This window comes from Protomyctophum bolini (genome assembly GCF_963924005.1).
Source record: "Protomyctophum bolini genome assembly, chromosome: 20".
Classification (NCBI taxonomy): domain Eukaryota; kingdom Metazoa; phylum Chordata; class Actinopteri; order Myctophiformes; family Myctophidae; genus Protomyctophum; species Protomyctophum bolini.
In genome coordinates this window covers 26111208-26133617 of record NC_137881.1, presented here as the reverse complement: position 1 = coordinate 26133617, position 22410 = coordinate 26111208, and the positions used below count along the sequence as shown (strand labels likewise).

The following is a 22410-nucleotide window of genomic DNA, read 5'->3' as shown; positions in this document are numbered from 1 at the left end:
GAAGCTTAATTTATGCTGCGTCGCCAAAATAGCTGACCTCTCTCCAAGCTCACAAATGTGTTGCTCGGGATGCAACTCGTTGTGAGCTTTTATAAGGCTGCACATTTTCAACGGGTGGCACTGTTGTTGTGTGTGTGGGGAATTATGAATCGAGCTTCAGCCCCTGGGGGGGGGGGGGGTCATCACCTTTTGCTCAACCCCCTTGTCCCGCACACAAACAAATATAACCCCGTTGTCATAACCCATGGTCATCCCCCCCCCCTCCCCTTAACCTCCGTTTTGGAGCAGACAGGTGCCTGTGGTCCCATGCACAAACACACTCCCTCCCCCTCCACCCCCCCACCCCTCTCCACACGCGCCCCAAATGAGCCCGTGGTTTTTCACCCCGGGAGCTGTGGTCGTAGATGAGGCGTTTAGGAGGAAGCAGGGTCGGCTTAACCGCGGTGGGGCCGATTAGCATTTGACATCTGCAGACGTTGCTAGTTGTAGCTGTATAGCTGTATATACTTCGGTCGAGAGTGGTGTTCTTTTTGGGCATGACCCTCCATCTGGGTACCTTGGTGACAGAGGATCAAGGGCCCCAGCCACCCACCCCACCGGAGCGGACGCCGTAGTGGGGACGCTGTGGCTCGGCCGGCCGGGCCGGAGGGAAAGGGCATCAGCCTGCCAAGGTGATCTCTGAGTGGATTATTGACGGGCTGAAGAGGACAGGGACGGATATGACAATGAGGATAGACACTGTTCTTATCGTCTTATGTGGATGCCTCTGTCTCACTTCCACTGGTAAGCCATGCAGGTGTGACAGACGTGGTGTTTTTTTTTTTTTACATTTTGTGAGTTTTGTGACTTGTGGGGACTGTGTGCAAGAGATGGTGTAATGGTGATTTAAAACGAACGTAAACAGTGTGGGGCCATTCATTGGCTAGGATTTAAATCGAGGTGAGTTGCCTTCCTCTCTGTTGTCTTCGCCTGTAAATGATGAAGGAAAAAAAATGCACAATGCTTGACACCCAAAGCACAGACTTATGGTCCGATGCAGGCTGAGTTCCTGCATGTGCCTTTTCAATGTAAAATTGTTTGATTTATTAGATTTATCTCTCCATATTTGAGATGTTTGTTGTTGGAGAGAGAGAGAGGGAGAATAGAAGTGAAAGATAAACAAGTGTGACTGCCTTTGACCTTCAGCCTGTGAACCTGCAGGCCTGGTGGTGTGGTGTGGGGTGATGAGGTTGGTGTCCCCCTCGGAGGGTGTCCACAGGTGTGTGTGTGTGTGTGTGTGTGTGTGTGTGTGTGTGTGTGTGTGTGCGTGTGCGCGTGCATGCACATGCGTTTGCGCGCTGGGGAGGCAGGGTGTTTCCTTTACTATTTCCTCGTGCAGCAAACTCATGGGTGTCAGAAAAGAAAACCCAAGTCCCAAAAAAGTCCCACAAAGCTCTTTTCCCCCTGTGGAACAAATAATGAATGATATTAACAGTTCATTGTTGGATAATCAGAGGCTATTTTTGTCCTTGATGGAGGCGGCATGCCCGCTATGCCTTTGAACCCATTCCCAAGCAGCGTATCGATTACAACGACTGCAGTCACCTTTCACTACCAAGTACCAAACGACGACAACGATCACCACCTGGTCCCTCGCTCGTGCTCCCCTGCGTCTATTATCTGCATCAGGGGGCACTAAACGAATTACATTTACTTGAGTTTTGACTGATGACTTTAACAACACTATAGAGTTCATTGGTTCAAAGACAAATATTGTACTTTTGACTCCACTACATTTCTAGGAAGGGGGCCGGGGGTAAGTACACTTTGCCTTAAGCCTTATTTCAACCCTAGACTGGCTGGCTGGCGGACCATAATAGCCACATCACTCTGACTCAGACATAACCATAAACCACAGATATTACGCCCAGCGGCCCATGTGCATATATATATGGGACCGACCGACTTCAAACTCGGGTACTCTGACAAAACCCCTGACACTATGACTCCGACATATCGGTCTGATCGGTGGTGCAACGTAGCAAGTATAGCGTGATGGAAATGACAGATCTACAATCTCAGATCTGGTCGCGATGTTACGCGCTGAGAGTTTGTAGATAGGCAGTTGTTCCTATTTATGTATTAATTTTTTTTTATATTAAATATTGACATTTGACTACTTACGTACACATTTGACAGAGCAACTTTATCTTGTAGTTGAGTAATATTTGACCGGTTGGTATACTAGTATCCACAGCATACTTTGACTTAAATACTGTTGAATTCGGTCTGACTGTGAGTCCTTCGCTCCTCCTCGCATGTCGGTTCCCCTACATGGGAGGAAAAAAGTCACAGCCAATCTATGCTTCGTCGTACAACTGCGTTATTTTCGTCAAGAGACAGAATAAACTAGGCTTCAGTGTGTCACCTGTCAATGCTGGCGACAGGTGCATGCCATTCTGTTGACTGCTGGTAAATGATTACGCTTTTGTCATTTTCATTACAGAAGTAGCGGAGAAAACCCAAATCATGGTCACACCCATTAAATGATTTTCACTTAAAACCCCCTAAAACATAGAAGCTTGTCTATTTTTGCAACCTATGCAAAAAAACAATAATAATAAAATACGTCGAACTGTGGAGATACAAGGTTTCTGCGCGACAATGACGATATGCTATTTTGGTGAATGCTTTTTGGAGAGGGACACTGGGCAACCAGTACGGTCGGGTAGTGCACATATTTTTAGCATAATGTGGTCCCAGACAGACTTCTTGAAGCTCTAACACAGGCAGTGTGTCGGTGTAACTCTCCACGCCTTTTAATCACACAGTAATAATCTAATTTAGTTAAACAAGGGGATTTCTACTTGAATACGCATGTGGGGTCGTTTTCACGTCTGTCTGTGCACCACAGATCTTTTTTGGTTGCTTGAATCAATATTTTGTTTGTAAATGTATTCATTTGATCAAATGAACCCATTCAACTTCAAATTGTTAGACTGAAAACACTGATATTGTCCTAATGAACGGGGAGAGCTTCATTATTCTGCTATTTTCACAACTTTTGAACATTTAGAACTCTTGACATTTTTGGCAATTAGTTTTCTAGATTAGGGTGTTGGGTGTTGTGTCATTGGTCTTCAACCAGCCAAAAATTCTCACATGTCTCCCCCCTTCTCCGCTCCCTCCATTGACTCCCGGTTGCTGCCCACACAGAGTAGAAAACTCTGATGCTGGCCTTCAAAACAACCAATATGGTACCCCGATATCTTCAAAGTCTGATCCTATACAACCCGCCCCACATGCTCAGACCAGCCAACACAGGGAGGCTGGCAGAACGTTGAGTAAAACAGCCGGAACAACGCTCCACACGTCACAGACTCTTCTCCCATCTGGCTCCAACTATGGAATATACTTCCCATTGCAATACAAAATGCAATGTATAAATACAATGTTGTGCTCTGAGCACTCTCAGTCTTAAGACAACATTGTCATGTGTAGGTGAGGTAAGGACCCAAACGCAGGACAGCCAGGCATGTAGTGTTCAAAACCATTAATTGGTGTTTTAATTCAGAAGACAGGTGAACATGAACAACTTAAAACGGACTGAAACAGGTGACAGGATACAATGACTCAACAAGGACTGACTGGGGAACAAGACTGATATACACATGAGGGTTGATTACAAAATGAGACACAGCTGGAGCAAACAAACATAGAACCATGAAAACTAGACCAGGGAACGATACATAGAAATACAAGACCTAGACTGTACAATGAATGACAAAAGTCTGACTGTGACAAACATTCAATATGGGCAGTGGTCACAACTAAAACGGTGTGGACCTACATGGCTATGTGGCTACACAGGATATACACTAATGTAGACAAAAAACCAACAACTATTACAGAAGTAAAACAAACAAAAAGAGAGGAAAAAAAAGTGCATAGTAGAATAAAGTGACATTACATTACAGTGCAAGCCTGACTGCCTGGGGGGAAAAACTGTTACAGAGACAGATTTGATGCTCTGGTAGTGGTTTTTGGAAGGGAGTAGTTGGAACAGGGTATTTGTCGGGATGGCTGGTGTCTTTGATGATGTTGTGGGCTTTTTTTTTTTTTTTTTTTTTCTTACACGAGTGCTTATTAACGGTGGTTTTGGTCTGCTCAGGAGCGTCCGAGACAGAGAGGAGACTCCATCAGAAGATCTTCAAGAATTACAACCACAAGGTCCGACCGGCACGCTCATGGGAGGAGCGAGTGATGGTCCGAGTGGGGATGACGCTCTCACAGCTCGTAAGCCTGGTACGGAACGAACACACACACACACACGCACGCACGCACGCGTGCGCGTACGTATACTGTGTGCATGAACACATATACCGGTATGCAGATTACGCACACACATACATACGTACATACAAGTCATGCATAAATGTGCAGTATATGCCCTATTTCATGTGTGTATATATAATATATAACTATAATTTATTTATTTATTTTTAGTTTGTGGATTCATGTTTTTTTAATGAGTGGCCCCCAGACCCCCGCCAAATGACCAGCACCAATATTCATGCTTTAAGCAAAAATCTGAACTAACTCTTTAATAACTTTGCATGGTTAAATATGTTTTCAACCATTTTCATTTCAAGGACCCCCAGTTTTACATGCATTAGACTACAGACTCCTATTTAGTGGCATTTCTATCTCTGGGACCCCAATATATAGAAAAATCAATGTTAGTTTAACTCTCAGAGTTGGAGATCCATACTAGTCCATTTGGCTCCTAACTATCATTTAGCTGGGGACCCCCTGGAACTCCCTCAGGGACCCCACTTTGAGAACCACTGGTATAAATCAGTCCTAATTCTGTGTAAGTGTAAACTCTAAATTCCCAATCCTAACTCCCAACCCAATCTGACTATTTTCCTATGCGAATGACTCACTCCCCAAATCAGTTGTTACAGTAATGCATCCATTTCTGTGAGGACCAGGAAAGTTGTCCTCACAATGTCTATTTTTCAAATTTTGCTATAGTATACTTGTGGGCACATTTGTCCCTCACAAGTATCGTAATAAACAGTAAGTACACTCTCGCATGTGCGTGCGTGCGTGCGTGCACGCACACACACACACACACACACACACGTGTTCCCGTTCCCCTGGTATCAGTGGCAGCCAGCTAGCCGACGGGTGCTTAGCCCAGTGGCGCTGTATGGCTATACCAATCATGCATACCAATTAGTTTCCATGGAGTAGGATTGAAAGTAACAGGGCTGTCACGCACAACAAGATATAGTGGCATTCCTCATGTCTCCATCTCTCTCTCTCTCTCTCTCTCTCTCTCTCTCTCTCTCTCTCTCTCTCTGTTACAGAATGAGAAGAATGGCGAGATGACGACCAACGTGTTCATGAATCTGGTAGACAATGCTAAATGTTAGGCATGCGTGATTAATTAACCAGAAATGTATCGTCTCTGTCGGGCAGAAACCTTCTATCTTTTTTTTTTCCTAAATCACACTAAATCCTGTCCTGTCCTGTCCTGTCCTGTCTCTGTCCTGTCCTGTCCTGTCCTGTCCTGTCTCTGTCCTGTCTCTGTCCTGTCCTGTCCTGTCCTGTCAAATGGGGACAGTCACTTTTTATTGGTTGTTTTATCTCCCCCACAGTTCCCTCTGCTCTGTTCTTCACCCATGCTAATTAGAACTCTGCACGGCCTGTGTGTGTGTGTGTGTGTGTGTGTGTGTGTGTGTGTGTGTGTGTGTGTGTGTGTGTGTGTGGTGATCCCTGGGATTTGAATTATTTATCAAAGGTAGGTGAAACAAGGTTGTAAATGTAACAGCAGTGCTTCACAAACTATTTTATTTCCTTCTTTCCTTCCTTCTGTCTTTGTTTATCCTTTCTTTTTTTCCGTTGGTTATTCAGTTATTCTATATATTTTATTCTTTATTCTTTCTCTTTCCTCTTCCTCTCTCTTTCCATCCAGGCATGGACAGACTACAGGTTGTCGTGGAAACCAGAGGAGTACGACGACATTCAAGTGTTGAGGATCCCCCCCAACAAGGTGTGGCGTCCTGACATCTACCTCATCAACAAGTGAGCTTGTAGATCTGCTATTTTTCAATAGCTAAATAACGCTTGGTTAAAACACCAAAACGGGTTCCCGTCCAGAATGTCTAATGCCCACCATTTATACCGCTGAACTGTCTGCCACTGAGTTAAATTAAATGGATGTTTACTGTACATAATAATAATAAAGCTTTATTTATTAAGCACCTTTTCAAGAAGAAGGTCACACATACATGAGACATCAACGGCGGGATCACGTGTAACTCCGACATGTTTGTCCCTTTTTCTGTATCTCTGCAGTAATGATGGACAATTTGACGTGGCTCTTTATGTCAATGTCCTGGTTCACAGCAGCGGATTCGTGGAATGGCTTCCTCCGGCCATCTACCGCAGTAGCTGCTCCATAGAGGTATAGACCACACTACCCACCCACTTCGAATGGTATCGACCGATAATCACCAACATGTTCTTATCAAGACCATGCGACGGAGGCAATATGGACATTTCCACATAACTGCCTACCGCGAGTGAGCCACCAAAACATAGTGAAACTGCGCGATACAATAACTTTGTTAGGGTGAGATTTATAGGCTTAGTAGTCGGACAACGCGCCAAAAGAGACGTTGGACAATGGCTGACAACATCAATATGTAGGAAATGTCCATACTGGCTCCACTATGCATGGTCATGATAAGGGCTGATGACTGACAAAAGTGCTACAGGTACAGTAGCTGCTGTCTAATGTATCACAGGCTACTAGCACCCACCATTACTAGTTAGGATGGGTAAATGCAAGAGGACACATTTCATGTGCAACGGTATAGTGTCAAAAACAACAACTCAACAAGTAAAAGGAAAGACAACCATACATCAAACGATACCTGACGTACAGCTTCTCTGTCTGTCTGTCTGTCTGTCTGTCTGTCTGTCTGTTGTTTTGCTTGCACTTGAATATGTTGTGGGCCACCTGCGGCCTACACAGAGGCTGAAACGTTAAACTGCAGTACTCCTCCACGTATACCACAGGTGCAGTACTTCCCGTTTGACTGGCAGAATTGCAGCATGGTGTTCAGCTCCTACAACTACGACTCGTCCGAGGTGGAGCTGCAGTACTACCTGGACGAAGAGAACAACGAGATCCACGAGATTGTTATCGACGAGAACGCGTTCACAGGCTGGTGCCCTCCCGTCTGCCTCGTACTCAACTTCATGTCCTCGTCCAGCAACCTGCATCTTTGTTGAAAATTGCTCGTGGAAACGCATGAGTTTGCTTTGCATGATCTCTCATTGTCCCCTTATATCAACATCCTAACAGTTTTCAGAAAATGTGTTGTTCCAGAAACGCCCAAAAGGAAATGTTCATATCTACTTATCTACAAACTCATATCGTGGCACGAAGTGACATGCTATGCGATTATTATCATTCTTTTTTAAATATAAACACACCTATTTTTTAATAGCCAAAGTATAAAACAAAATCTAAAATGACACAGATGCTTTCTCGGTTTTAACCGGTTAACCACTTGAATCCTTATATACTTAGTTTACTGGAGTCCCCCAGGGCTCTATACTTAGTCCTACTCCTATTTTCGCTCTGCACTACACTTCAAAATAGTCTATTTTCACCAGATATTCATCGGATTCAATCTGGTCAATTATTCTGGCAGATTGAGGAAGTCTTCCTCTGTGGCTGGCCAAAGCCATCTCTGCACAGCAATGGCCATATACCTTTCTCTGAAGAACTTTTCCCAAGTTTGTCAAACCAAGCTGATTTCCGTGTTGTTCAGTGCCTTTTGATACCACACCTTTGGTACAAAAGAAATGCTTGAATTAGATCAGTAGATTTTCTGTGGTCTGTTTTTTTACTTTTTATAATTAGGCTCAAACAAGTGCTCTGATTTGCCAGTGGACTGTTGCATAACAGTCCACGAATCCCATATGACATAACAAAAACATAATAAAGAATTAGCCAGCCGATGTTGAGGGATTTTGCCTGCTTTCATAGCAGATCAAAAGACACGGATCACAGAAAATCCACTGGATGTTCAAAGTTCAAGTTTGGGTGTTAATTGAGGTCATAAAATCTAAAAGAAAAACGATAGAAATGAATGTCATGAAACGTGGTTAATGTTTAACTATTTCTGTGCCGATAGGTGGTAGCGTACCCACACAGGAATGCCACGCATCCACTCTAACGCTATGCTCCTTAATATTGTTTCCTTTCCGGGTTATTCAGGAAGGTGAGGGCTTTTATTGTGAGCAGTGAGCACAGTGAAAAAATTGCATTAGCTCAGACCCCTTAGCTAGCATTACAACCAGCCAGTGTTGCCAACTTAGCGGATTTGTCGTCATATTTAGCTTCTTTCCAGACCCCCCTAGCGACTGAATTAGTGAAAAGCTTCTGGCGAGAAATCTAGCTTTTTTCCCCTGGTGAATTGGGGACAAATCGTGTTGACAGGCGCCAGATATGCGCCAGAGATAAAATCTTTTTTTTTTTTTTCTCAGCCTCAAATCCGCGAAATTGGCAAAACTAAAAGTGGTCGGCGCGTCTGGTCTGGCTCACAGGTCACAGCAGGCTCAGTGGCTTCCTCGGCTCGGTTATGTGCACACTGCACAGACTGTCTACCAGTGCTTCCTCCTTTCTTGCTCTGCCTAGGCGAGTGCGCTCCGGTGCGGTATTTCCGAACGCGCCCCTCGAGCTCGACAGAGCAAGAAAGGAGGAAGCACTGGCAGCTCAGTTTAGTCTGCTAGTAAAAAATAAAATACACACTCGGATGCATAAAGTATTAACCTTCTAATTCCTGTATGGATCGGAACAAAATAGCGTTCTAAACATTAGTTAAATTGAGGTATGTTTTTTTTAAATATTACAATGAGTTTAAACGATGTGTTATCAAATGAAGAGATGATACAAACTAAGTGCACTAAGGGGCGCCTAAAAGTCGCTAGGGACGCAAAAAAGTCGCTAGGGGCGGCGCGCGCTACGCGCGCGCATATCCCACCCCTGGCGACTTTTGGCGACTTTTCGAGGAGCCACTAGCTACTTCCGTTACTGGAGAGTTGGCAACACTGCAACCAGCCACCAGGTGGCTCTCCATACTAACCGGAGCAATGCTAAAAGGTAAATAGACGGTCGCTGCTTTCATATATGGAGCATACGGTTGTCTACGAACATACGCGTATAGAGCACCAGTAGGTACCGATAGCCTACCGTAGCTACGTTTATAAACGTTAGATGGCAGCCAAAAAGTTAAGTCCACGAATGAGGGAGAGAGAACGAAAGAAAGAGCACTTCTCATCCACTTTTCGTTCTGTGTTCCACTTTGGCCCTTTTCCCCCTTTGCTGGTCGCCGCGTGCCCTCAACCCCCTCCAACGTGTGTCTTCTTCTCCACAGAGAACGGCGAGTGGAACATCTGCCACCGGCGCAGCAGGAAGAACGTCAAGGAGGAGGACATGTACGAGGACATCACCTTCTACCTCATCATCGAGCGCAAGCCTCTCTTCTACATCATCAACATCATCGTCCCCTGCATCCTCACCAGCGTGTTGGCCATCTTTGTCTTCTACCTGCCCCCCGGAGCGGGTCAGTCGGTTGTTTAGCATTAGAATATATAGAATGAACCCCGTTAAGACCCATGAGGCCGATTCTATAAATGTATAAGTGGTTCTCAAACCTTTTCATGTGAAAGTTATGTGTATTTGGCGGTCGACTGCCATCACAAAATATTTTGTGAGAAGCAAAAAGATTTTAGTTCAAAATGTTTGAGCTAGAAGCTCATAGTGACCTTGTATATCTGATATTTTTGAATAGGCAAAGTATTAAATAATGCTTTTCAGCTAAAACCTAAAACGACACAGGTGCTTTCCCCGGTTTCAATGGGTTAAAACTTAAGAGAGTTGTGTCCTGCTTCTGGTCTGTGGACTTCTTGTAAATTAAGTAATGCAGATGTTTAACAATAATCGAACTCTTGAGTGTAAAATGAAACCAAATGGACCCAAGTCTGCATTTAGAAAGTGTGAGAACCACTGTAATCCCAGAGCGTTCCCCCGTGTGGGGCCTCTCTCTGCAGGGGAGAAGATGACCCTGTCCATCTCCGTCCTCATCGCTCTCACCGTCTTCATGCTCCTGCTGGCCGACAGGGTGCCCGAGACGTCCCTGGGCATCCCCATGATCGTCAACTACGTCATGTTCACCATGATCCTGGTCACCTTCTCCGTCATCCTCAGCGTGGTGGTGCTCAACCTGCACCACCGCACGCCCAGCACGCACATCATGCCCCTGTGGGTCCGCAAGGTGAGGACTTATCACTGCATGGCCGTGGTTATACTGGGGGCGGCAGTGGCTCAGGGGGTAGAGTGGCCGGTATAGAGTGGCTGGATGGATGGCAACCGAAGAAAGGTTCCAGGTTCGATCCCCGGCTCCCCCAGAGTCGGTGTCGAAGTGTCCGTGATCAAGACCCTGAACCCCTAATTGCTCCCGATGTGCCTTGCCTGGTTTCCTCCGCCATCGGTGTATGAATGTGTGTGTGTGTGTGTGTGTGTGTGTGTGTGTGTGTGTGTGTGTGTGTGTGTGTGAATGGGCGAATGTAATGCGTGATCTATCTATGTAAAGCACTTTGGATAAAAGCGCTATATAAATACACCATTTACCATTTAGTTGAGAGAGAATGGGCAGTCCATTTAACTCTCTTTCAGTGGTTCTCAAAGTGGGTGGGGTGGGGTCCGGGGACTCGCAGTCCCCAGCTTAAAATTAGGGATGGTTGAAAAACAAATGGACCCTTACGGGCCTGCAACTCTTGAGAGTTATAGAGGTTTAATTTCACGTACCCAGACAAGTATTCCACAATCTCAGAATGCTATATAGAGTCCTGAACTACACCTCCTGAATGCTGTATCGAGTCATGCATGACGGATGCCTTTGTCTCACTGCAATCACTTGCAAAAAAGCTTTTTACCAACATGTCCAAAATGACGTTAGATTATTAATCAATTATTTGATCGAATTAGACTATCAATTGTTATTTTGTAATAATTGTTATTATTAAATTGATTCGTTTTATTAACTGTTTCACACATAGCTCTGATGGGGCCTTGCCCATACTTCCGACATCCCATTACTTCCACTACGTGGCTTCATGTGCGGTTAGGGTTAGTAATGGGGAGAGTGTAGCCCTGGTCCAGGGCTTACAGCGAGTCTCTTTCCGACGCCCTGTGGCAGTCCCTTCCGCAGCCCTCTGGTGATATTCTCACTCCCGTGCGAGTGTTTACAATTCCCAGCAAATAAACAAAATGACGTAACTACTCATCGACACAAAGCCGGCTAGACCTTGGTAAAAGTCTATTCTCGAAGCTGGGAAGCATCTCAGGTCCCCAGCTTCTCTCTAAAATGCACTTTGTGCCATTTTAATAACGCAATGTACCCTGAATTTACCGGGCAGTCATTTCTTCTACTACAGCATTTCCGGGTTTTGCCTGCGCCGATCTGGTTGGATTCATTTTATTGAATGATTAAAATAGTGCATTTTTATTTTTTTTCCCCAGCTCAGAGAATAGACTTTTACCAAGGTCTAGCAGGCTTTGTTTCGGTGAGTAGTTACGTCGTTTTGTTTATTTGCTGGGATTTGAAAATCCTCGCACGGGAGTGAGAATATCACCAGAGGGCTGCGGAAGGGACTTCCACAGGGCGTCAGAGAGAGACTCGCTGTAAGCACTGGACCAGGGCTAGGGAAAGTGGGAACAATGCCACGGCGCCGCTCTGACGTGTGAATGTCCCCCCGTGGTCGTGCAGGTGTTCATCCACATCCTGCCCAAGTACATAGGCATGGAGAGACCCAACGCCGAGGACGCTTTGCCCCCGGAGGAGGAGGAGCCCTGCAGGGAGGAGGAGGCCCCGGGCCTGGGCTGGAGGCCCGGAAGAGGAGGAGAGTACGTCTTCAGGAAGATCAACCCTGACCTGGTCATTCCCTGGAGAGGCAGGTGAGGCTCCACACCCTCCACACCTATATACGCACTGTCCTGAAGTTATAACCCATTCTGACCTGAGATCAGATTCTAAAAAATGTCTTCTACATCCTGACAGTTTTCTGAAAAAGCTATGTTTCTGTGTCAGTTGTTCTTTCGATTTTTCTAAAATAGCAGACCTACGAGCTTGTAGATCTGCTATTTTTCAATAGTTAAAGCGTAACATAATGCCAACACCAAAGGTTCCCACCCCAAAATGGGTTAAGAAACATGGGGTTGCTCTCCTAATCGGTTTCTACTGGTGGATTTGACCATGATTGCCAAAAACACGGATGTCTGGAGCGGTAATGGGATTTTCAACATGGGGGGGCCTTGAGGGGGTTGCAGGTGGTCCCCAGCTAAATGATTAGTGGTTAGGAGCCAAATGAAAATTCTTGAAATTGAAATAGGTGGAGAATCACTTCTGTAAGGGTCAGTTTTACATTAAACAAGTTCAATTGCAATCAAAAACTCCCATCTTTTGCTGTATCGCTTGAGACATCCTACAACGAATGTCCCTCCATGACAATGAATGGGGGTTGTGTGTTGAACACTGGCCATTGTGTTGGTCCAAGCACATGCCATGTTCATCAGTACACACTGGAAACTATTCATCAGCCCGTCCAAACGCATGCTCTTTTGGTAGCGTGAATCTCCCTCAACTCGACTGATCCAAAAGTATAGCTCTACTCACTACTTTACCTCGTGCGATTTAATCTCGCTATATGCAGAAGTCGGGGGTTCTCTAAAAAATATGACTCTTCAATATACATACATATTACTACCATGGAGAAGTATCCCCCGGGTGCTTCCATAACTAAGCACTGCAAATGGCAAATTAGGTTTTCCTCCGGCCGGCAATTGCAGGAGTCGTAAAAGATTTAGATTAAATATAAATTAAATTAGATTAAAGCTTGGACCATTTAGCTCTCGTGTAGCACAACTGCCACCCACACACTGTTATGGAAATGGTTTAATATTGGATTAACATATATATTTAAATGAATACAAAGATCACACCCGTGTGAAGTGAGGGGCGCTCTTATCATCATACATGATACATCATCTCATTCTGGCCAATCACATCCTAAGTCCAGCTTTTAATGTTTGTGTTTACAGTACACTAACACTGAAAACTGGCCATTCATTATCAATGGCATTTGTTGTGTTGGGACAAAGTTTGTGTTTACACTCACACTAAAAGCTAGACATAGCCCCTCAAAAAACAAGCTTGGCTATTTTTGGCTTTTTCTTCTTCTTTTCACTGAAATACTTGCTATTACAGTAAAGCTCACAGTGCTGTACAGCTACATCAACCCAGTTAGCCGACTGTACTGTATGTCTTAGGTCATTTGGTATGCAGCCCCCAGGCAGGCAGATAGCTACTGTAGCTCTCATGGACAACAACCTTGACAAATAGACTATGTAGTGTGCACTCATGCCACTGTCGGGTGCAATCCTTGTATGTCCAAAACCCTTATACCTGTCAGGAAATGGAAAACAACTTGTGTTCCAATGGATCCAATCAAGTTATTATTTGGTCACAAGCTCCTGTTAATACTGTACCTTTTTTAATTGGTTCAATATTTATCAAACAGACAAATCTACTCAACCTGGCAGCTATTTTTGGCACGCTATTACAGTCAGACATTATTATTTCATGACTTATCCGTACTCGGGTCGCGGGGTCAACAGCTCCACCAGAGAGCTCCAGACTTCCCTCTCCAGAGCAACATTAGTAACTTCCTCCTGGGGATCCCGAGGCGTTCCAAGGCCAGTTTGGAGATGTAATCCCTCCATCTGATCCTTGGTCTGCCCCGGGGTCTCCTCCCAGTAGGACGTGTATCCTAGGGAGGTCCTAGGGAGACGCTCGAGTGGCATCCTAACCAGATGCTCAAACCATCCAAGCTGGCTCCTTTCCAAGCGAAGAAGCAGCGACTCTACTCCTGAGTCTCTCTCGCGTGACTGAACTTCTCATCCTATCTCCAATGGAGATGCCAGCCACCCGTCGGAGAAAACTCGACTATTTTGGAATGACACTGTCATGAATATGGGCAATAATTTATGAGAAAACATAATACGCAGCTCCCCAAAATACAACTAAATGGCCTCCATGTGGTCAATGCCACACGGAGGCCAGATGAGAAGTCGATGTTTATATGTGTGCTGTGCAGACTTTCTTTTCCCAACCAGCTATAGTTGACGGCCCCTGAATATCTCAATATTATTTCCAAGCCACACTTTCTGACCAAGCCGTCCTTTGCCCTGCCATCACCCTCTCAGTGATGATGAATGGCTCTGACAACAGGTCCACTTGGTAGGCCGACGACGACAGGGCAATCTGGGCAATCGCCCACCAGCCTTGCCATGATAAACAGGTCCACTCACTGCATGTGCTGCTGGGTAACTGTCATCCCGTTCCAAGCGCATCAGTTTCAGTCCCAGTTAAGCCCCAGGACCCCCGTCCACAGTCGCCAGGCCCTAAGTCTCTGTTTAGGTTAGGCATTAGGGGGTAATCCCAGAAATGGAGGGGAGGGGGGTAAAGGACCATTCTGGCTTGTTTTAGTTTAGGAGACTGCAACCGTGCGTGCGCGCGTGTGTGTGTGTGTACTTTAGAGAGCCAAATGTCCCCGCAAGTATACCATTTTCCTCATTGTCGCAATTGAAGTGGTTCTCGTTGTTTAATATAGATATTTTTAGAATTAGTCACACAATTAGGAAAAGGTTCAGCTTGGGGGTTAGGGTTGTCTGATTTACACACTTGTGTGTGGCCATTGTACACCCAAAATAGCAGATCTGCAAGCTCAGTCGTGTCATGACCGTTGTGAGCTTGCAGGTCGGCTATTTTGGGTCTGTGGGTGTTTGGCTATTGTGCGCGTGTGTGTGTGTGCGGCGTGTGTGGCATAAGCCTGTGGTAATGAATAGAAGCCATGGAATGCTAATGGAATGCAGCATGGCACACAGCCCTGAGACACATAGTATTGATGCACGCACACACATCCACATATATATGCATTCAGAAATTATCGCAAGTCCACACAACCAGAAATACATTTACACTTTATATACAAACGTACACGTGAAGAGGCATGCGCCGCACGCCCCATGCTCTTTTGTTGGACTTCCTTCATATTGTTTTACCGTCTAAAAGAGGTGGGTGAGTCGTCGTTGGGTGGTGTCCCGCGACCCCGATCGGCCTCTTGAGTTACCAGCCTCGGCTCTGAAAGTGCACACATGAGACACACAGACATGTACTGTATACATACTGTACAAGGAGGTGCCAATCTGGCTGGTATGCCCCGAGACGGTGCCAGGGCGGATGTCTTTAGGAGGTGACACGTCTATACATTGTGTGTGTGTGGGTGTGGGTGTGTGTGTGTGTGTGTGTGTGTGTGTGTCCGTCCTACAGTCTGGCTTTCTTTCTCTTTTGTGATGGCTGCTTTTTAAAATCCAAATGTCATTTAATTCATTTAACCAAAGAAAATCCTGAAGGAATCCAGAACACATTACTCACGTGACATTATAACCTAATAATGGTACGATTAAACTATAGCATAGATATTACTAGATGTGGTGAAGTCAAAAAATTCAGCTCTATTGTCACGTCACAGTGGGTGAAAAGAAAATGTGTTCAAGCTCCCAAAGTTTCAAAGATAGTCATAGAAATAAACAAAAGGAAACCAAATCGCATAACAAGAGGGCACAGTGTGAAAGGTTTATGGTCAGGAATAGAAATGAAATGAGAAGGCGGAACATGTCTTGTAAGTGGAAACAACATTAGCAGATATAAATAGTTTTATATTTGTTCAATGTTTGAGATGTTTACCTTACACGAGAGCACACACACACACACACACACACACACACACACACACACACACACACACACACACACACACACACACACAGAGAGAGCATTACATTAGTCCATTGCAAACGGCTGTAAAACAGGACAGGTATGTTAAAAGACATAATGTCCTGTGTGAGTGTCTCTATAATGCGGTTAGGACAGTGGTGGACCCCCTCTCTAGTACTGTGTCTCGTAGAGACACACTGCACTGTGCAGGAGAGACCAGCTAAGTTGTTACAGGTTTAGCCGCCTGACATTCAGCTGTATGCTAGCCGTGTGCTGGTGGCATGGCAGTCTTATTAGCTATAGCTGTCCCCAGAGGCCACACCCTCGTTGGCGATGGTGATCACATACTGTATAGCGTAGCACACGCACGCGAGCGCGCACACACACACACACACACACACACACACACACACACACACACACACACACACACACACAGTGCTAGCATGTTGGGCAGCAGGACACACAGGCAGTTGTGTGTTTATTTAGAGCTTCATTATTGGCAAAGCACATGTCAGGTTATAGGCCTACACAGTAAAGCCTTTTTTAATGTATTCATTTATTTTTATTTGCCCAATAAAAACGGTACATAAGGTAACAATAATTGTTAAAAGGCACAGATATAAGTGCAGGTGGGAACGGAAACCCATATATACCGGTAGCTTAATATATGCCAGCCAAGTCTATTGACTTCAATGTTTGTTTAGGGTATTGTAATTTATGTAATTTTGTTTTAAATATGTAATTTTTTGCCAGGCAAGAATGGCTTAGGGCAGTAAATGTTAGACGTCATCCTGCTGATATGAATTAATATATCTATACATCTTGTAATGCATTTGTTTCATTTTTCACGGACACAGTGCCCGGTGTCGAGTCGGTCGCACCCACGGTTGTCCAGAAGCGCCCCAAAAAGCCCTCTGCCCGGGCTCTGGACAGGGCCCCTGTCCAGTGTCCATATATGGAGCTGGCCTGTTCTGACTGGGTGGGGCATGCATTTCCAACTTGCGTCGTTCCAAGACAGGCCATTGCCCAAAGGACACCACTCTATGTAAATGCACCAAGTCTGTGTGTACGTCTGTCTGTAACAGGAATCTGGAAACCACAGCATCTCATGTGGACTGGAGTGAAAATTAGTACATAAAACAGCAGCAGTTGGTTCTCAAACCTTTTCATGTCAAGGACCTCCAAATGAACATGCATTTGGCTGCAGACCAAAATTACAAGATTTGTGGTGTTGTATGTTTACAAAAAAAAGATTCAAGATTCCTTGAAAATAGACTAGCTTGTAGATTGCTAGAGTTAAAGTGGTTAAACTGATTTTAAACTTGAAAACCTCTGACATAAAGATGCCCACACAGTGGTTCTTCCCAGAGTTCGGTGTCAAAAAAGCATTGATCCAACCCTGTCACAATGTCACCCCCTCATGTTAGGAGCGTGCCATGGTCACTCAGGCGGTGGTGGGTTTGTGTTGGGTTGGGTTTGGTGGGGGGGGGGGGGGTGCACCAAAGAATATGGCCAGTCCTGGCGATTGGCTCGAGGGGAGACAAGGACACCCACCCACAGCAGCGGCATTGGCATGAGCCATGATGGATTAGAGAAGAAGTCAATGGCACTCTAGGTCAGCATGTCCTCCACTGGACAGTAACAGCCAGTGTCAATTAGTAACCCAGGTACTAAAAGTGCACAGGCAGTCTTCTGTCTGTGTACCCTTTAAGGCTCGTATGGATATCTCTGCATCTGTCTCGTCTTCCTGCCTGGGTCCCTTCTATGCCCATATATGGAGATCGCTGATGTGATCAGCATATGCCCATTTGGGCGTTTAGTTCAGATCGGTGGTTCTGGACGAGCGCCTATCCGACAGAGTCGACTGCACTCCCTTGGGTCCTTGCTGAGTTTTATATGGGCATATTGTTCAGATCATTGGTTCAGATCATCTCATGCCTATTTTTATGGACTTATTGGTCGGATCCGCTATACTGCCTATCTCAAGGTCAGTCACAGCACTATCTCGGGTTGTTGGCGACTTACACATGGACAGAATTCGCACATTTATAACAGAACTGGGTTATCTCCAAAGATTGAACCCACAAAAAAGGGGTACCAGTGTTCCCCACCATATGCTTCAGAAGGTCTGCCATTGTCCCCATACCCAAGAATGCCTCCCCAACTGGCCTTAACAGTAAAATCAGACACAAGTAGCATGTGCTTAAATTCACATTTAGAATTTATTTCAGATGTCAAAGGTTTCTGAGATGATAGAATGGTGATGGATGGTGATGGTCATTGAAGGGGAACCTTCTGAAAGCTTCATGGGCAAAGATAGTCAACTTTAAACGGTCAACAAAATTACCTCTCAGACATGCTAGTGTTAACGAGTCAACAACTTGTGCTTTGAGGGGCTAGTAAAATGCCACAGCTTCTCCTCTCTTCCCTATAGCACATTGGAGCCACTGCAGTTTGCTTGCCTATACTTTCCAAGCAGAACCACTGATTTAGCAATTTCCCAGGTTCTGCATGTCGCCCTCTCCCATCTCAACATGGAAGGGCGATATGTTATTTATTGGCTACAGCTCAGCTCCTTTGACACTACAGTCCTCATCGGGCCAGGCTAGCAAACTGGTTGACCTGGAATAGAACACTGTGGTGTATAATGCCTTGGTCCTGGAAGGTGGCCACGTTCTCAAATCCCAGGGCTTGAGGCTCGGAAAGATTTTTTTTTCCTGAGGCTGTCAGAACCATAGACAAGGACGAAAGAAAAAAATAAAGTGTAAATGCTCTCTTGTAGTTTTTGTGCTCACACTGTTACACCAATGCATACACAGTAATATACATTAATCTGCTAGTCACTTATCGTAATATTTTGTATTGCTGTCCTGCAGAACATGTGACACTGCCTGTACCTGGTAGGGGTGAGTGATAAATTTACCCTCATTCTTGAGTATTGAATGACACTTTTCTACAGGAACAGTTCCTGTATTTGTATAGTTTGTATTAGTTGTTTTACCATCATTCGTTTGTATTGTAATTTTTATTTTATTTTGTGCTTTGCATGATTTCAGAGCCTTGCCATGATGACAATAAAGGCACACTCCCAGCAGAAGCTCTGCTGTCTGGTGTATCGATGCTGTAATTAGAATCTCCAAATCTGGGCACGGTTTCAGCCACAAGCCTCATTGGCTTCCATCACATGGGTAGCCTTATAGAACTACAATAATGTTTCAAAGACATAAAGCCATGCAGTCATTTGTGAGTTTATGAACACAACAATTGATGGTGGAATTGTCTGCAGTGCAAGAGCTAAACTCGAGCACCAAATTGGTCAGGGTCAGCTCTGGGGTCCATGTTTCAAAGATATTCTAATCTAGACCATGTTGGACATCCCCGTCGAGTCCTCTTGAATCTTGAAAAAAGTATTGGTCAGTATTGGTTTGCTGTCCTGGAGCAGTTTGCTGTTCCCTTGCCTCCTTTCCTCGTTGATTGGATAATAGTAGAAAATAACCAAGCCAATCATAATTAGGAGCACGGGCACGACGGAGACCAGCAGTTGTAGGGTCCAATTAACCGCGTCTGGCTGTGAACAGCCTCGGGTAACGTAGCCCGCAAAATATAAGCTCAGTGTGGAAATGCCCAGGGAAATGCCAGCTGCAAATTTGCCAAAGAAGACGTAGAAGGAGTAGAAGATGGCCTCGTGGCCGATGGAGTCGGGATTGTGCACCTTGAAGTCGTCGACCACGTCGGGCAGCATCGACCACGGGATCAGTAAGGCTGCGCCGATGCTCGCTCCACAAACAAAGGCGATGATGTAGGTGAGGATCAGGTTGCTCTGCACTAACGCTATCAGAATTAGGAAGGGAACTGCGAGCAGGTTTCCAGCATAAAAAGCCGTCTTCTTCCCGAACTTAGTCAGTAGCCAATGCCAGAAGGGAACGCTGAGGGTAGCGGAGATCATGCTGACCAGCAGAACGTTCTGGAACTGATTTCTGAAGCCCAGCGTATAGGTGCAGAACACCGCAAAGTTCCCCTCCAGGAGATAGAAGCCCGTCGCCGTGAAGAGGCAGGCCATGTTCAGTATGGCATAGGGTCGGTACCCCATAACCATCCTTATTGCCTGGACGAAAGACATGTGCTCCGACCGGGTGCGCAGGGATTCTTTTTTCTCCTTGATTCCAAAGAAGAGGACGACGGCACAGAGAATGTAGATGCCGCTGATGGCAAGCGAGGCCATCATGTAGGCAAATTTCGTGTCCAATTTCGCGTCTTCCAGGATCATGGGAGGAGCGGTGCCATTGATGGCAAACTTATGGGACACGGGGATGCACGGCGCGCTGGCCATGCCCACTATTTGCCCCTGGACGGCTGTGCCGATCAACATGCCCAGAACCTCCACGGTCATCCTGTAAGCGCTGCACGAGTCTCTCTCCTTCTGCTCCGTGCTGATGAACATGGTGAGGGCGGAGTAGGGCACGTGGAAGCAGGTCTGTAGTGTCATGAAGAGGCAGTAGAACACCAGGTACCAGACGACCTTGCCGTTCTCGAAAGGGGGGACGTACCACACGAAGAAGTACGCCACCACGGCGAGGGGAGTCGACAGCACGATCCAGGTCAGCATGCGTCCGAATCGCGTCCACGGGCTGCGGGACACCAGGAAGCCCACCGTGGGGTCCGTTATCGCGTCCCACGCTCGACCGGCGAACACAATTATGGACGCGTGGACGGGGTTCAGCTCGGCCACGTCCAGCAGAAAGATCTGCAGGAAGAAGCCCAGCGCGGATGCCGTGATCTGGTAAGGCGCTCCGCCGACGGCATAGCACAGTTTTTCGCGTATGGACAAACTGTTCCTCGGCTCATTCTTCCCCGCGACCTTGACGCCATCTGAGCCTTTGCCGTCTGTGACGACGGTGCCATCTGGGATGACCGCCTGGCTATTCGATGAACCCGTTTCTGTCACCTCTTCTTGAGCCATAACTATTCTGTTTATGCCAGAGCCGTTTGTAGCTTTACCCTCCTTAACCCGGACAGCCAATGTGCATCTGCTCGACACCTTATAGGGTGACCCGAGCATCAGGCTGACATCACAGATAACGCATTACGGGTTCTATATCGACGGGTAAATGACATCACCGACTGGCCTTCGAGTGGTATGATAAGGGATACTACTGCACTACCGAGAACCAATGGGTAGTCTGACTCTGTTCATATAATATACCAGTAAGACGCGCAAACGCGGGAAGCGAACGCAGCTCATACATATTTGGTTTTAAGATTTATTTTTAAGTTATTATTTTTTTAAGTTAAGTTATTTTTAAGTTAAGTTTTTAACTTAGCCATAACCATATAAGGAGTCCCCAAAGCAGCTATACGTCCAAATATGGAGTGTGTTGCATCAATCACAAACAAATCACTCAGCTCCATATATGGGCACAAAGGGGGGACACACGGACACACACACAGACAGACAGACAGACATGATCTGCTAGGTCTCATAGTAAGTGCTCACTGCGTTCGCAATGAACAGAGTCAACACAAATGTCATTCCGGAAAATCACAGGAGTATTATTACCAACCTACTAGAGGTAGGTTGGTTATGGTTAGGTTAGGGATAGAGGTAGGTTGTCGGTCTAATGACCGTCAGACCAAAACATGTGTCGGAACTTGACCCGTGAATTTGTGGAAACAGGCAACAGGCATTCTGATACTGGCCAGTATGAGATGATGCATGATGATAAGAGCGCCCTCACTTCACATGGGGGTGATCTTTTTTTACTTACAACAAATAGCCAATGGCCAATGGGCAAATAAAGGCGAAAGCCACAAAAGAAAAGTAGTAGATGTACAAGCCCGAGCTTGTCGATCTACCACTTTTGCTCTTTTTTAAATTTGAATCCTGAAAGGTAACCGTTTTGGACATAATGAGGTTTCCACCTGACACTAGAGACGAACCCCTTTTGGTGTTAGCATTATGTTATGCTTTAGCTATTGAAAAATAGCAGATCTACAAGCTCATAGCGCGCCACCGAGTGGCGCGCTACGAGCTTGTAGGTCTGCTATTTTTGAAAAGTCGAAGAACGACTGACATATAGAAACATAGCTTTTTCAGAAAACTGTCAGGATGTAGAAGACTTTTTTAGAATCTGATCTCAGGTCAAAATGGATCAAGATACATGTAGCTTGAAAAAAACATAACGTCAGTGCCACCCCCCTCCCCCCCTAGGACGGAGAGCACGGTGCAGCTGCACAGATACATGGACACCGACAGCTACTGTCTCATCCTGCCGCCCAACCTCAAGTCGGCCATCGCCGCCGTCACCTACATGGCTGAGCAGCTGAAGCAGCAGGACACGAGCGACTCGGTGAGACTTGCGCACGCATTCCCACGCTGTTATAAGTTACACCTATTCCCTGTTAATAACCCTGGTAAAAAATGTGCGGCATTGGGAGTTAACCCATTCTGACCGGGCACCCATTTTGGTGTTAGCATCATGTTATGCTTTAGCTATTGAAAAATAGC

At 45.7% G+C, this 22410-nt stretch overlaps 3 protein-coding genes across 3 annotated transcripts in view; 2 read left to right on the top strand and 1 right to left on the bottom strand.

Moving 5' to 3' along the window:
• LOC308335722 (signal recognition particle receptor subunit beta-like) overlaps positions 1–22410 on the top strand; it is a 398251-nt gene that overhangs the window by 324321 nt on the left and 51520 nt on the right. The window lies entirely within an intron of this gene.
• Positions 726–22410, top strand: part of chrnb1l (cholinergic receptor, nicotinic, beta 1 (muscle) like) — a gene marked incomplete at its 5' end in the record, with an annotated part of 25413 nt that continues 3728 nt past the window's right edge. Inside the window, 10 exons of the mRNA XM_080792299.1 lie at positions 726–783; positions 4151–4284; positions 5355–5399; positions 5963–6072; positions 6346–6454; positions 7072–7219; positions 9441–9629; positions 10117–10340; positions 11835–12022; positions 22114–22252. Coding sequence (XP_080648425.1) covers positions 726–783; positions 4151–4284; positions 5355–5399; positions 5963–6072; positions 6346–6454; positions 7072–7219; positions 9441–9629; positions 10117–10340; positions 11835–12022; positions 22114–22252 — 1344 coding nt within the window. The remainder of the gene's footprint in view (positions 784–4150; positions 4285–5354; positions 5400–5962; positions 6073–6345; positions 6455–7071; positions 7220–9440; positions 9630–10116; positions 10341–11834; positions 12023–22113; positions 22253–22410) is intronic.
• Positions 19264–20865, bottom strand: LOC308335847 (sodium-dependent lysophosphatidylcholine symporter 1-B-like; the record flags this gene model as incomplete). Its single annotated transcript, XM_080793066.1, has 1 exon — positions 19264–20865. The coding sequence occupies one exon, from the start codon at positions 20863–20865 to the stop codon at positions 19264–19266; it is 1602 nt and encodes a 533-aa protein (XP_080649192.1).